General features: G+C 36.6%; 1 protein-coding gene and 1 non-coding gene across 2 annotated transcripts; one reads left to right on the top strand and one right to left on the bottom strand.

The window, feature by feature from the left end:
- Positions 1-1,078: 1,078 nt before the first annotated feature.
- trnag-ucc (transfer RNA glycine (anticodon UCC)) lies at positions 1,079-1,150 on the top strand. The gene has a single exon. It is a non-coding gene; the product is annotated as a tRNA-Gly (tRNA).
- A 1,523-nt stretch (positions 1,151-2,673) lies between these two features.
- On the bottom strand, positions 2,674-14,809 carry LOC107575255 (interferon-induced protein 44-like). The gene is made up of 8 exons (XM_016261667.1): positions 14,739-14,809; positions 13,662-13,849; positions 13,503-13,572; positions 10,885-11,083; positions 10,562-10,720; positions 6,260-6,431; positions 3,273-3,373; positions 2,674-3,167 (listed from the first exon to the last, which is right to left on the bottom strand). The coding sequence occupies exons 2-8, from the start codon at positions 13,813-13,815 to the stop codon at positions 3,000-3,002; spliced, it is 1,023 nt and encodes a 340-aa protein (XP_016117153.1). The 5' UTR covers positions 13,816-13,849; positions 14,739-14,809; the 3' UTR covers positions 2,674-2,999.
- Positions 14,810-14,847: the final 38 nt, after the last annotated feature.

Raw genomic sequence — 14,847 nt, 5'->3', positions numbered from 1 at the left:
ATATATATATATGTGTGTGTGTATATATGTGTGTGTGTGTATGTTTGTATATTTTTTCATTTAAATGTTTTAGTTTTGAAATGTTGTTGTATGCATTTGTAATTTTATTTAATTTATTTTATTTTCTTAAATGTGTATATATATATATATATAGTTTTTATAGAGTTTTAGTTTTAATTACTTTTTCTTATTTGTAAGTTTCTTTGGATAAAAGCGTCTACTAAATGACTAAAAGTAAAGTAAAGTAAAATTATTATTTCTTCTTTAATGTAAACTTTGTCTCAATGGAAGTGTCTTGCATTGTTGGTTGTTCCCTGTCTTGTTATGTACATTAAGCAAAAAAAAAAAAAAGTTTCTGAAATGAAATTCCCATGTTTTCTCCACAGGGATTAAACAACACCAACAGCTAGAGAGATATAAGCAGACAACGAACTTCAAGATGAACTGTCTGGACGCAAGACAGTTTATACCACACATTATTTTAAAAAGGTTGGAGGTATTTTTTATAACTTTTTTAGATAAGTGATTATTATTCCTGGTCCTGTATGTCTTCATTATGTAGCACGCTTCAGAGCTCGAAAAACACACTGTTTTGCGTAATATTGCCAGTTATTTTCCTGAACGGATCACCGTGTTCGAAGGAATCGGTTCAGTGAATGATTCAGACTCGCTCATCAGTCACTTGCCGCCACCTGCTGGTGTAATGAAGGAAGAAACCCGAGTCACTGGGAAAGTCCGCAGCTACGCAGATTTACCACACGGTACTTGTGTCTTTTCTCGTCGAAAAAGCTTGTGAATGCTGGAGAATTGTTTTAATAATGTTTTACACATTGCTGCAGTTCTGTGTAACTATACCAGGCATCAATCACTAGAACTGATAGATTTAACTGATTAACCTGACAAATAAGTCGTTTGTAAAACATCCGACGGCTAAAACACGTATTTTGACTAAAAAACTAATTTGGCCAAAAAGAGCGACGCGTTTTATTTTATTCTACTCTACGTAGATTCATGTGATGTTTACGGCTTGATAATTCAAGCCGAGTATGTGACTTCTGTAGTGCGTACTAGTAAGCAGGCGTTGGTGGTATAGTGGTTAGCATAGCTGCCTTCCAAGCAGTTGACCCGGGTTCGATTCCCGGCCAACGCAGCGTATTTTTCCTGCTTTAAATAACTATGAGAAAAGCTCTTTTCACGCCAAGATCGATAATTATAGCGTTTTAATTATCGTCCTCATTCATGTTAATTAGGAAGTCCACACTACACTATAACGATTTATTTTTCTGTTCTGGCTGAAAAAAAAAGGCGGCACGTTATCGTGCATTAATGTGGATGTAAAGTTAGTATAGTTATCAGTCATTATAGTTCTTGGTGAGAGTATTTTTGTTTTCCTACTATGGAGGTCAATGGCAACCAGCAACTGTTTGATTACCTGCAATCTTCAAAATATCTTCTTCTGTGTTCAGCATAAGAAAGCAACTCATACAGGTTCGGAACGACTGACAGAATTTTCCTTTTTGGGTGAACTATCCCTTTAAGTGTAAAATACAAAAGACATCAAAACACTACAAAGAACAACTAGACCAAAATATTAGTGTCATGACTATTTATATGTCATATAATAATGCATTACATTATTACAACCAGAGCTGGGTAGCAACTGATCACATGTAGGCTAATCTAGATTACAATCAGATTCCCCAAAATTAAGTACTTGTAATTAGATTAAATTACATTTGAAAATAATCAGTTACGTTTTTATGGATTAAATGGTAACATATTCATTACACAACATCAATAATTTATTCAGAATTTACTGAGTCTCCTTAATTCCTCTTTTTCATCTTTTAAATGTTCCTCTCTGATTCTGAAAGTCTTCCTGTTTTGAGGACACTGACACAAAGACCAGTCACTACCCTTACCAAAAAGTAGTATACTTCAAGTTTATTTTAGTAAGTAGTATACTTAAGTAAAGTTCTGTACAGAAGATGTGTACTAGCGCCCCCTACAGTATAACAATGAAAACACGGATTCTAGGAGCACAATAATAGCTACAATATATTTAGACTTTTAATATATATAGTCAAGTATACTTAAATGTCATTTTAAGTATATTTCTGAGAAGTACATAAAGCCCATTTCTGAGAAGTACATAAAAAAGTATACTTTCCTGTTTTTTAGTTTAAAAGAAGTATACTAATAGCACACTTGAATAAACTTCTTTTTCGTAAGGGTAGTCAGGCGGCTACACAGCATATCACCACTGGATTTACAAAAATCATTACAGGTTTAAGAAGTGTTTGAACATTGCATCAACTACTGATGAACACATTGATTTTTATTTGAATTATCACTCAGTTGGTTATTTTACCATGTATTTCTTTGGAAGGCGTTTGTATTTCAAACACATTGAATTGCACAAATTCACCAACTTTTTTGTCATCAGATCCTCTTTGACTTAATATATATATATAATTGTTTAGCTTTTTTTGGAAGTACCTCTGAAATTTTCAAATAAACCCCCTGCAGTTCCTTCATAAAGTTTTGGGAAATTTTGACGTAATATGATGTTTAATGCACTTCATGTTGATGGAATATATTTTCTTACTCTTTGTATTTTTTATGTCAACACAGTTATCCAATTTAAATCAATGTGAAAAACGAGATAGGTCAAAAGTAATCTAAAAGCAATCTAAAAGTAGCTGATTATATAACAATCATTTCACCAGAACAAAACTGAGATTAACTCATTTTGGGCACTTCTGTATTTGCAGTGTGAATTCTTATTGTAATGCTTTAATCAGGGGGTCCTCGACTCTGACACTCGAGGTCCACTTTTTCCTGCATGGTTTAGCTCCAACCATTATCAAACACACTTGAACAAAATAATCGAGGTCTTCAGGATCACTAGAAAGTTACAGGCAGGCAGGTTTGATCAAGACTGGAGCAACACTCTGCAGGAAAGTGGATCTGGAGGGCCAGAGTTGAGAAGCTCTGCTTTAATCGCTGTCGTCTTGAAAGTACAGATTCACATATTGTAAGATATGATCAACAGCTTTGAGCAGCAGAATATCAGTGTTTTCACCCAGATTCAGCTCTGAGCAGTAGTTCTTCACTGGGACGATGTAGGATGTGGCCATTCCCAGCAGCTCTCCAGCCTTCACCATCTAAGAGAGATCAGTAAAGACAGAAGGAATCGTGTGACGCTCAAACAGCAGAACATGGCAAAGTGAAGCATTCAGATGTAAACATTATAATCAAGCATGACATACCGTCTGCTGAATGGCCTTGCTCTTGTAAACCTTGGTAATGTCACTTCTGGTAGCGTTACAAACCTGGTCCACATGGGTCAGTAACGCCACCTGGTGTACACCTGCAATCCAGACAGTGATATTAGATTTTTCACAGTTCTACCCCCAGTTTCACAGACAAGGCTTAAGCCTAGTCCCAGACTAAAATGTAATTCTGAGCTGTTTCAATTGAAAGAAACTTGCACTAACAGATCTTAAAATATGTCAGTGCCTTTGTTTTGTCTCAAGATGCACACCACTGGTTTATTAAAGGCACGTTTATTAAAAACTACTTAAATGTCCTAATTCAACTATTGCCTAATCCTGGCTTAACCTAAGCCCTGTCTGTGAAACCAGGCCATAGTTTCTTAATAATAATATATATACTAGAGGTGTATACGGTACACGTATTCATGCCGAACATTTTCGGTACGGGTCTTTCGGTTCGGTACGCATGTACAAAACAAATCTTTAATTTTTTTTCAGGAAATTCAGACAATGTCGTTTTGGCGCTCTTTGATGTGGCGTGACAGATCTCTGTATAGAAGCCTCAGCTCTGACGGCAGCGTGGAGCGCGATCATCCCTTCCTATTTAGACTACTAGTTTTAACGCGAAATAAACATGAATGAACATCTCATGCCTCATGTAATCATCAGTGTCTACAGCTCGTCAGTTTCCTAGAGAAATTAAGTCTAGAGAAGGGCATTTTGAGAAATATTAGACTATACTCATTATATTTTACTTTACCTGATAGTGATGCCTTAATTATTTAATGTATGTTTTAAATAAATCTTTTATGAAACAAGCCACTGTGTAAATTATTATATTTCAACAACAAATAGAATTTAAAGGTTAATTTAAAAACTGTATTGTGTGCAATTTACATGTTTGCATACCATTTTTTTTTTTTTATTCGAGTACTGATTATTATAGTTAAAAATAAATAGTACCGTATTGACCCAAATATAAGACAATATTTTTTTCTTGGAAATACATCTGAAAAAACGCGGTCGTCTTATATTCAGGGTCTAGAATTTGACATGTCAATAATACACCCACAATAGGTGGCGCCAAATACGCATAAAACGAGTGTGCCATGAAATACGTAATGTAATGCGTGTTGTAAAGATCGTGAGTAAAAACAAAAGAAGAAAACCTTACAGCTGCATGAGTCGTGACTCACGTTACCTGTCGTTTACACTACTCCGGCGTTTTCAACCCTCGAAAACGGAGACTTTCGAAAACGCTGCAGACCCTGTTTTAGTTTGAAAACTCTAGGGTTGTGTTTCAGTGTAAACTGACCAGAACGGAGAAACAGAAAATGATGGCGTGGCTGCCCACATTCGCTCTGCATATCCTTGTCGACCGTGTAAACAATAACATCATGTTCATTGTTGTACCTGCATGAATGGTCATGTGACATGCGCTTTCAGTTGTGTAGTGTGGGCAGAGATTGTTTCTGAAACGCAGTGAAAACGCCAGAGTAGACGAGGATCGTTTTCATTTCAAAACGCCGTTTTAAAACGAAAACGCACTAGTGTAAATGTAGCTCTGGGATGTGAGGGAACACACAACTGAATCAAACATCTGAACATAAACCAAAACAACAGGGAACAAAAATAGCAAAGTAGTTCTCAGATGCCACGCTTGTTATTTACAGCAATAATCTGACATTAATTTGATCGCATTACTCCATCCCCTGTGTGACATCATTAACAACAATTATATTGTTGAACCAACATGCTTCAAACAACAGATGTGTGACAAAGTTACTACAGTTTCGGGAAACTAGCTACTTAATTTCTCCAGAAATGCATCGTACTAAGCAGCGAAATACCGTATTGACCCGAATATAAGACGATGTTTTTTTCTTGGAAATTCATCTGAAAAAACGCAGTCGTCTTGTATTCAGGGTCTAGACTTTGACATGTCAATAATACACCCACAATAGGTGGCGCCAAATACGCATAAAACGAGTGTGCCATGAAATACGTAATGTAATGCGTGTTGTAAAGATCGTGAGTAAAAACAAAAGAAGAAAACCTTACAGCTGCATGAGTCGTGACTCACGTTAGCCTGATGGCACCAAACTCCCTTTGTGATTTTAAAACGTAAGACAGTACCCAGATTTGAAGACTACAGTAAGATTTAACTTCTACTGTTAATAAGATTTTGGTAGGCTACTATTAGATGGATAGCCTAAATGTCTTAATTCAGATGGGCTACCTGTTTTAGTTTTTTTAATGGTATATCAAAAAGTGTATATTTTTTAAATGTGATTGTTGGTACATTTTACCAGTTTTTACCATACTTTCAAAACAAAAATTAAAATAGGAAAAATATGCAATAAGAAAATAACTGAAGACAAAATATGTTTTACTGAGAAAAAACAAGATTTGGTTTTTAAAAAGCCTTTTTCCAGAAAGGTACATCTGGAAAAAGGGGGGCCGTCTTATAATCAGGGTCGTCTTATATTCGGGCCAATACGGTAATTTAAGTTCAGGCTCCGTTGTTAATTGTAACCTTATAGTAATTTAAAAGGGATACCTATGATTTAGAGCAGAAGCTGAGGTAGATTTTTATCCTTAAGAAAATATTAATTATAATTGAATGCATTTTATAAAAGAGCAATTTATTCAGTAAACCATTGTTTAATTAAAAAAAAGTTTAGTATTTTTTCCTCCTGCTGTACCGAAACCATACTGAACCGTGACGTCAAAACCGAGGTACGTACCGAACCGTCGTGTTTGTGTACCGTTACACCCCTAATATATACAGTATGAAACAAGGCTAAAGACTATTAAGTGAAGCATCAAAGACCTGTTCACACCAAAACCGATAACTATAACGATTAAGATTTTTTTCCTTTAAAATACTTTTTTGTTCTGTTCATCCCATTTTCATTGTGAGAACACTTTCTTTGGAAGTAAGTGTTGCACATATGATTCATGTTTCAAACATAACTCACCTAAGTTGCTAATGTGTTCTCTTAACTGCTGGAAAGTCGCGCCAAAGCTTTTGGCATAGGAACCGACTTTTGAGCCGTCTATTACAAACACCACACAGTGCACTTTATCATTAGTGCTCGGTTTCCTTAAGAAGCCCACAGTCTCTGCTCCAATCGGCTGCTCAGGACTAAACTGCAGTGGCAAAGCAATGTTTTACTGGAATACAGTAGTAACTGTACTGTTAACAACTACACATTGTCAACATTGAGTTATGAGTTCACTGTAAAATACTTGTAATTTTAATATAAAAAGTAATGTTCTATAGTACAGTAAAAGCTTGTTAATGGATAACTATCATGCAAAAATTTACATTTCAAAAGATAATGAAATTTGTCTGTAAAATACTGTAAAAAATGTGTACTTCGTTACTTTCTAAAATATTGTAACTTATGTTTTAAAAATATGAATCACCTTATAATTCCCAAAATGACACATTACAGTATACCTGGATTTTTTTGTTGTTTTTTTTTTAAGGTAAATGGTTACTTTCTTTTCTTTAATAATTATGGGCACTCATATGTTCTGTTACATTTTATGTTATTTAGTGCATGGGTTTTTATACTGGGCAGAAGTGCATTTGAGGTGGAATATTTAAGATTTTAATGAAATGAATATCTTATTGTCATTGTTTTTATGTTCACATTCACTAAATTTAATATTCATTCTGCTTTCCAAATTTGTAACAAATCACAATTTAAAAGCCAGTTATTTGTCTTAATATTATTACATTTGATATTTTCCTTACAGAGCAGGTCATATGGGTTTTTGAAAAATATCTCTTTTGCAGTTTATAACGTAGCTATTCTTAAATGAAAACAATCTGGAAAGTTGTTAATCAAAAACGTGCATGATAAATAAATATATTGTGTCTCAAAAGAGAGAGTCGATTCTGAATCGCCTTAACGAGTCGTCATATTTTCGAATCTTCTGCCTGTTACCGGTATACATCACTGGGCAACACATTTACATAATCCCCGCCTGCCCGCGAAATACGAACAGAGTCTGACCTGCCCACAAACACTTCCGCTAGTTAGTGTGTTTACATCATGTACATAATTTTAACACTCTTGAGTGTGGACTCAAACACTGAGGTGAGTTAATTTAACACTGGGGTTTTTGTGGTGTACAAACAGAGACCTTTGGTAATTCTCTGTTGACATTCTGTACAAGTGGGATAGTAGGAATCAATCTGCATGTGTTCTGGTGCTGGAGGTGAGGCAGAAGTTGTAGCGGGCAGAGGAGATGCAGCAGGTAGGTCCACATTGCAGGCTGTGAGGCACTGGGAGATGCGGATGGCTTTCTGAATGAAATTTTCCAACCCCTTGACATCATCATAAATGATAATATGTTGATGGAGGGTAACATTGCCCAAGTGAAAAAAATGTGCACTTCCACTGATTTTGTACTTAATATACTAAAATGATTTGGTTACACTTTATTTTAAGGTGTCCTTGTTACAGGGTAATTATACATTTAAGTACTGATATTAATTAACTACTTGTACTAACTATATGTTTAGGGTTAGGATTAGTGTTTGGCATAGGGTTACTTGCATGTAATTATGCATAATTTATTGTTATTATAATAGTTACTACATGTAACGTGTGACTATGACACCTTAAAATAAAGTGTTACCAAATATGCTTTATTAATTAATTGTATTTTGTACCAGCCGTTAACGATCTACGTGACTTCGCCAATGTGGATTTATATTTATTTTTTTATTTTCTTCTGTGACTAAGCTACTAATAAAATTTTGGTCGACAAAGCCTCTTCTGGTCAACGGTTAGTTGTCTATTAGGGGGCAGCCCTAATGGATGGCTTGTACGAGCTCAGCAAATTCAATTAAATTCAAGTTTATTTGTATAGCGCTTTTTACGATACAAATCGTTGCAAAGCAACTTTACAGCAAATTAATTTTCTATAATATTTAGTAGTAGCTTATCAGTGGCGACTGTCAGTTAATGTACATATGGCAGAAATCAAACAGACGATGAACACTATTTGGATGTTGGATTGGACAAATGGATCCACACTAGTCTTCCTTCAGCACACAGAAGGAGACAACACCGGTAATATCCACACAATGGAGTTTTATTGAATGGACTGGTTTGAAAATGGAGCTCAATGACTTGAGCTTGTGACTTAAGCCTGGCTCACACTATAGGATTTTTAGCCCCGATTTCCCCCTCCCGAGAATCGGAGCAAAAATCTTGTTGAGCCCCTTGATCGGTCCCCGATGTTCGGCGCGGATTATCTGGTAATGTGAGGCATTCACCGATCGAATCTTGCACCTCCCGATCTGCTCGCACACAAATCGGGGCCGCCCCGATCATATCAAACATGTTTGATATTTAGGATTGAAATCGGGATGATGACGGCTATATGATTACGTCAGTACTTTCACAATAGCCAATGCGCGACCGCAAACCAGCTGCTGTACGGCCCCGTTGGATAGTGGAGACGGAGGAAGCTGCTACTTGACGTTTTATAGTAACACGACTGTCTGTATAATGTGTCGAAAACGTATCACAACTGTAAGGAGAAAGAGAAGCACTGGAGTGAAATCGCCTCAGTTTTGAATATACCGGGTGAGTGTAGAAAACAGCTAGCAGACTAGCTAACATATGTAAACATCACTGAAATATCAATGACGATCTGCTGCGTGAGATCACGTGAGGCGCTCCCTCTGGCTCCAAGTAGGTATAACTGCAGACTGGAGAGATCCAAAATGGGGCGTGAACTCCAAAAGTGGGCAGAACCTCCAAAATGGGGCGTGGTCTCCTCGCGCAAAGACTTTCACCATTGGCTCTGGCTCCAGCCAATTGTTATTGACTTACATTTCAAAATAAAACTTTATAAATGTAACATTGTTTCTAGTTCATCTAAAATAAAATATGCTATAAGTAAATATTCTCCGTGAGAGCAGAGCCCAAAGCTCGTGGCCAGTGGTGTTCGGACTGGAGTTTGAACCTCTGCTTAATGATATAAACGGGAATCACCCACGAGCTCTCCCGCGAGCCGTCCCAGCGCAGCGCAGGGGAAAGATTTCACTCTATCGCTTTGTTCTAAGCAACGGGGGTGTCCCGGGGCTCGAAATTCGCAGGGTAGGAGGGGGTAGTGACGCTGGGTGTAACTAAAAAGGTGCCATTGTCCGGTGAGGTCCATTTGGGGAGTTACGGAACATATCTCATATCGCATAATCTTATTAACTGTTTATCTCCTGAACTGCATCTTTCTTTACCACGCTATTCAGCGCCAATCCCGCCATGCAGTCAATTTCACTGGTTAAGGTTAGGGTCAGGTGTGGGGTAGGTTTAGGGGGTTAGCATTTTTTGTAGCATAATGTAGGATATCAACACTTTAATTGACAACCAATAAAATCTTTAGAATCAGCTGTGGGGCGGAGTTTGCACTGAAGTGGATTGGGGGAAAAAAATGCGCATCCGTGTCATGTGCCTGTCTGTCAATGGGAGGAAGCCACGCCCTATTTTGGAGCTCCCACCCCGTTTTGGAGTTCCCACCCCCATTTGGAGATCTCCAGGCTGCAGTTATACCCTTCTCTCTGGCATGATAATCTTAATAATATCTTGTAGTGTGTGATGCGCCACAATGTTAAAATCTTGTAGTGTGTGCAGGTTTAAGATTTGAGGCAAGATAATCTGCATAGATTCTCCTTATGTGTGTGCTGCAACCAGATTTCATAATCGGAATGCTGAGGCAGACGATGGACGGCAACTGGATCATGTGCAGGTAAGTACAGCAGAAAAGAGTCAGGTAAGTGATGCACTATCGAACAACAAGACCAGACACTGGTGTGGTGACGGGAAGGTAGTTATAGGCAATGGTTGATTAGTGTGGACAGGTGCGATGAATCAGCATGAGTGGGTGGAGCAGGAGGATCTGGCGTGGCTGGTAACTCTGTCACATAAATGCTCAAACGCTTTAAAGTCGGAGGAATTTAATTGGCTGTTAAACACATGGTCTATGTTTTTAGCATAAATCAGGAAAAAAAATTTCTGAAAGTGTTTCCAACATATCTGTGTTGTTAGCGTTAAAACTGTGGTGTGGACATCCCTATTCTCATAAAATTTAAATTTTTTAAAACTTTACTTTTGTTTTATCCTTGGTGTGAATGAGCCTCAATGCTATACTGCAAATATTGAAGTTTTAACACTGTATTTTAACAGTAAAGTCTTGCCAATCACATTTGTCTGTTTTTACTGTAAGTTTAAATGTCATATTATAAAGCTTAAATGTACCTGGTGTCCCTCTGGTGCGTGTCCTTTAATGACAGACAGTGCATCGTGAAGAGTCAGTCCAGTGCTTTCTCCTTCACCTACACCCATCACGTCACACAAAACCAGAGCTGTGGGCTCATTTGCATTCTCTCCTGCTCTTCTGATGTTGTACGAGTGAAGCTAAGAAGCACCAAAGAAAACTAACCACTACTTTCCACAAAAAGACTGCAAAATATAGCTTGAACCTCTCAACATATGAAGACAACAAGTCAATGAAACCTTCAGAACCTTCCAAAAATGATTCTTTTTGATCACAAACTTTTGCCAGTTCTAGTCACATTTACCTTTTTAGTGAAGCTGGTGGAGGATGAAGAGCCCACCATGGCTCTGTTGATGACCCGTCCAGAGAAGACAGACTGGACAGAGCTGATGAAGCTGGACTTTCCAGCACCGACTGGACCGACCAGCAAAACTCTGGCTTCGGTAACAGTCTCACTGGCTGGTTTAAATGACCTGACAGACTCCATCAATGTCTCTCTCACTCTAAACACAAAGTTTAAGTCAACATTAAAGGCATTTGATACCAGGATATTATTTAAAAAATCCAGTTTTAACCCTTTTGTGGACAGATATTTGTAAGCCATTTTGAATCATTTAAGTTATAGTACCATGTCCAAACCACCAACTGGCAAACCCCCAAAGCGTTGTCTACGATTCCATCTAATTATTGTCAATAATATTGTCTAATAGATATTGCATAATATAGTCAAAAAGCCAGAAGGAAGAGGAGACACACCAAGTACCTCGGGAATAAGTGTTAAATCCTTTTATTCTCAGAAAACCAGACAGGTACAAAAAATATGTTTCAGCTAAATAGGATATCATAAATACTTTCCAGATTTTAACAATATTGTCTTTTTTTTTTTTCTGTGACAGAAAATATATCTGTCCACTCCAGTGGATGCCATGCACCAAAGGGTATAATTCTGCCTATAGGCCTATATATACAGTGGGGGAAAAAAAAGTATTTAGTCAGCCACCAATTGTGCAAGTTCTCCCACTTAAAAAGATGAGAGAGGCCTGTAATTTTCATCATAGTTTTACCGAGGAATTTATCAATTAATTCTTTAAAAATCCTACAATGTGATTTTCTGGATTTTTTTTTCTCATTTTGTCTCTCATAGTTGAGGTATACCTATGATGAAAATTACAGGCCTCTCTCATCTTTTTAAGTGGGAGAACTTGCACAATTGGTGGCTGACTAAATACTTTTTTGCCCCACTGTATATATATTCTGCCTTATTATTATTTTTTTTTAATTATGATATTTAAACTTGATAATTGACTGATCATTTACACTTGAATGGTTTTATTGAACAGAAATATTAAATAGTCTTAAGATTTTATAATTTTTTTTTATTAATTTATTTCTATGCTTACAGTCCATATTTATTTATTATGTCATATAAAAGTGCAGGCATGTATACATGTACCGTATATGGCGGACGAAACCTGCAAAAACAATAAATAAATAAATACACAAATAAATGTGTGCATAAATACACGTATTCTTGTTTAAATACATAAATAAATAATTAACAATGTGATGAAAGTAGGCAAATAAATAAAATAAATTGGTGGGCAAATGGAAAATGTTTAAGGAAATGCTAAACTCATCCTAACTATTTTCCTTTGATCACTAATTTATTTCTGAATGTAGTTCCGCATTTATTTTTCCCTCTGCACAACATGCTAATGAGAGGGTGTAAATTATGCAAGAGTAGGCGGATCGTGTGTGACGCGCTTGAGCGTTTGCCTGCGCATGCGTATTAACTTCATCAGTCAAGGGGACTGATTATTATCTTACACTTTTTCATAGGGCTAGTTTTGTAGTTATAATCATGAGAGCTAAATCATAAACTACTGACCATAAAAATGATCTTACACGTACCTAAACAACGAGCAGGTAAAACCATCCTAATAAACACTAGCTGCCATCAAAAGAACGAGCCCTTATTCCACAGATAAAGTGAATAATCTCACGATGACCATGGGATACTGATGTTACAGTTGTCTCTAACTGGAGACTCAATCGGGCTACAACAAATGACGTCAGGAAACGGCACTGGCCATTACGTTGGGTCGTTTGTAAAGTCACAGATACTGTACGGACAATACAGCTCAGCTTTTTATGTATCTTGCTCTGTTGAACGGCAAAAGTGACTTTACTAGGCTATACTGGATTTACACCATGCATCTCCTGTCAGCGGGAAAGCCGCGCCCCCAGCTATCACAAGACCCGACCAAGTCCATAATTGACACCCTCTCATTAGCATGTTGTGCAGAGGAAAAATAAAAGTGGAACTACATTCAGAAATAAATGAGTGATCAAAGGAAAATAGTTAGGATGAGTTATTATTTATTTGAATATTTATTTGTGCATTTATTTATTTATTGTTTTTGCAGGTTTCGTCCTCCATACATGTATACTGTATGAGTGCAGGTATATGTGTGCATGATTGAGTTCGAGTGTGTGTTTGTATTTGTGCTCACATGTGCATGAATAGCCCAACACCCCCACCCCCACCCCCGCCCCATACACACACACCTACCCTTTGTTTGTTACACTTCACTTTTCTGTGCTGTCATGGCATATCTTGTTGTTATGTAATATCCGTATGTGTATTCATACTATTTGCTCATAGTAAATGTTTTAAGACCACACATTAAGTTCTATTGATTCACTTTTTATACCTTTGATGCATGGTGTCCACTACAGCGGACAGCGGACAGATATGTAACTCCCTCAAAATAAAATATATTGACAAAAAAACAAACAAACAAAAAAGTTATTTGCATAATTGTTCACTTGTTTAAAATGAAAAACAAACATGTAAGAAAAATATTACTTTATGATTTAATAATTCTTGCATGAAAGGGTTAAAGTGGCTGGTCTACTTACTCTTCACTCCACTCCATATTTCTCCACTCATTTTCCAATAAGGACGAAACTTGAAACGTGAAACTTGGAACTTGTTAAAGTATAAAATCAATAGTTATGAAGTGAACAGTTAATAGTTTATTAAGTATTTGCAAGATTGTTTGAATATGTGTATAATACCTTCAAGAATAGGAGGAGGAGTTGCGTTTTCAGGTGTGCTAGGAGAATTGGAGCCTGAAGAGGAGGCTGGACATGTTCTGACTGGTGTGCTGAACACTGGGGATGGGGTAACATTGACTGCTACAGGTTTGCCAAAACTTAATCCTCGACTCATTTTTGATCAGAGAAGAGAATGTTTTCTGATCCGTCTAGAATCAAAGGCAATCAAAGACACCAGTACACGATACAAGATTATATAAAAAGTATATACATTTATAAAGTACATAATATATGTTATATACTATGCATTATATGTTATTGTTAAAATGATGGTGCTAGATTATCTTTGTAATTAAAAAAAAAAAAACGTTTTAAATATATTTATACTGATATTGTTGTGCAAGGGTGGGGGAAAAAAATCGAAAAATTACAGACTTTTGATAAGATTTTATTATTCACGTTAAATTATAACCATAATACCAATTCTTTTTAGGGGGGTTAGTTTGCATCACCCTGAAATTTTCACGATTTTTCAGTAGTGCATTATACTTACTAGACTTTTAACTATGGTATTTTTGAGCACAAGGTGACAATGCAAATCAAATTAAAACAGTTTTTTGTTTTTTTTTACCATAGGCCTAGTTTTTATGACATATTAATACTGCAAAATATAGCGTTTTAACGACACAGTATCTCGTTTAACGACATGCCATCTAAGAAAGTCTCTTTTAAATGACTCACGTCTCGTTACGACGAGAAAATTTGTTTTAAAGAGAATATGTGGTTTTTAACGACAAAGCATCTCGCTACTACGAGAAAACATCGTTTTAACGACATAAATACGAGAAAATATAACATTTAAACGACATAACTGGTTATTGCCACAGCTGAGTGGGAAAAAAATGTAGCAGCAAGGCGCCACAGTAAGGTCTCTTGGGGGATCGAGATATGTGAATAGTTTGCATCACATGTCAGATCTCTCTCAAACTTTCAGAATCGTTCAGTAGTGCATTACCAGGGTTATTATTATCGGTTAGCATAACATTTTTGTGAGGAACACAACTCGTTGACTTGCAAATCAAATTAAAACATACTTACAACAAAGAGAGCGGTGGAACCAAGTGAAATGTTTCAATTCTGAGAAAACGAAAGTACCGTAGAGTAGCGGGGTTAAGTTAGTTTTGTTTTCGATTTTCGTGACACATTC

This window comes from Sinocyclocheilus grahami, unplaced genomic scaffold (assembly GCF_001515645.1).
Source record: "Sinocyclocheilus grahami isolate Dianchi unplaced genomic scaffold, SAMN03320097.WGS_v1.1 scaffold2530.1, whole genome shotgun sequence".
NCBI lineage: Eukaryota > Metazoa > Chordata > Actinopteri > Cypriniformes > Cyprinidae > Sinocyclocheilus > Sinocyclocheilus grahami.
This window is presented reverse-complemented; position numbering and strand designations above follow the sequence as displayed.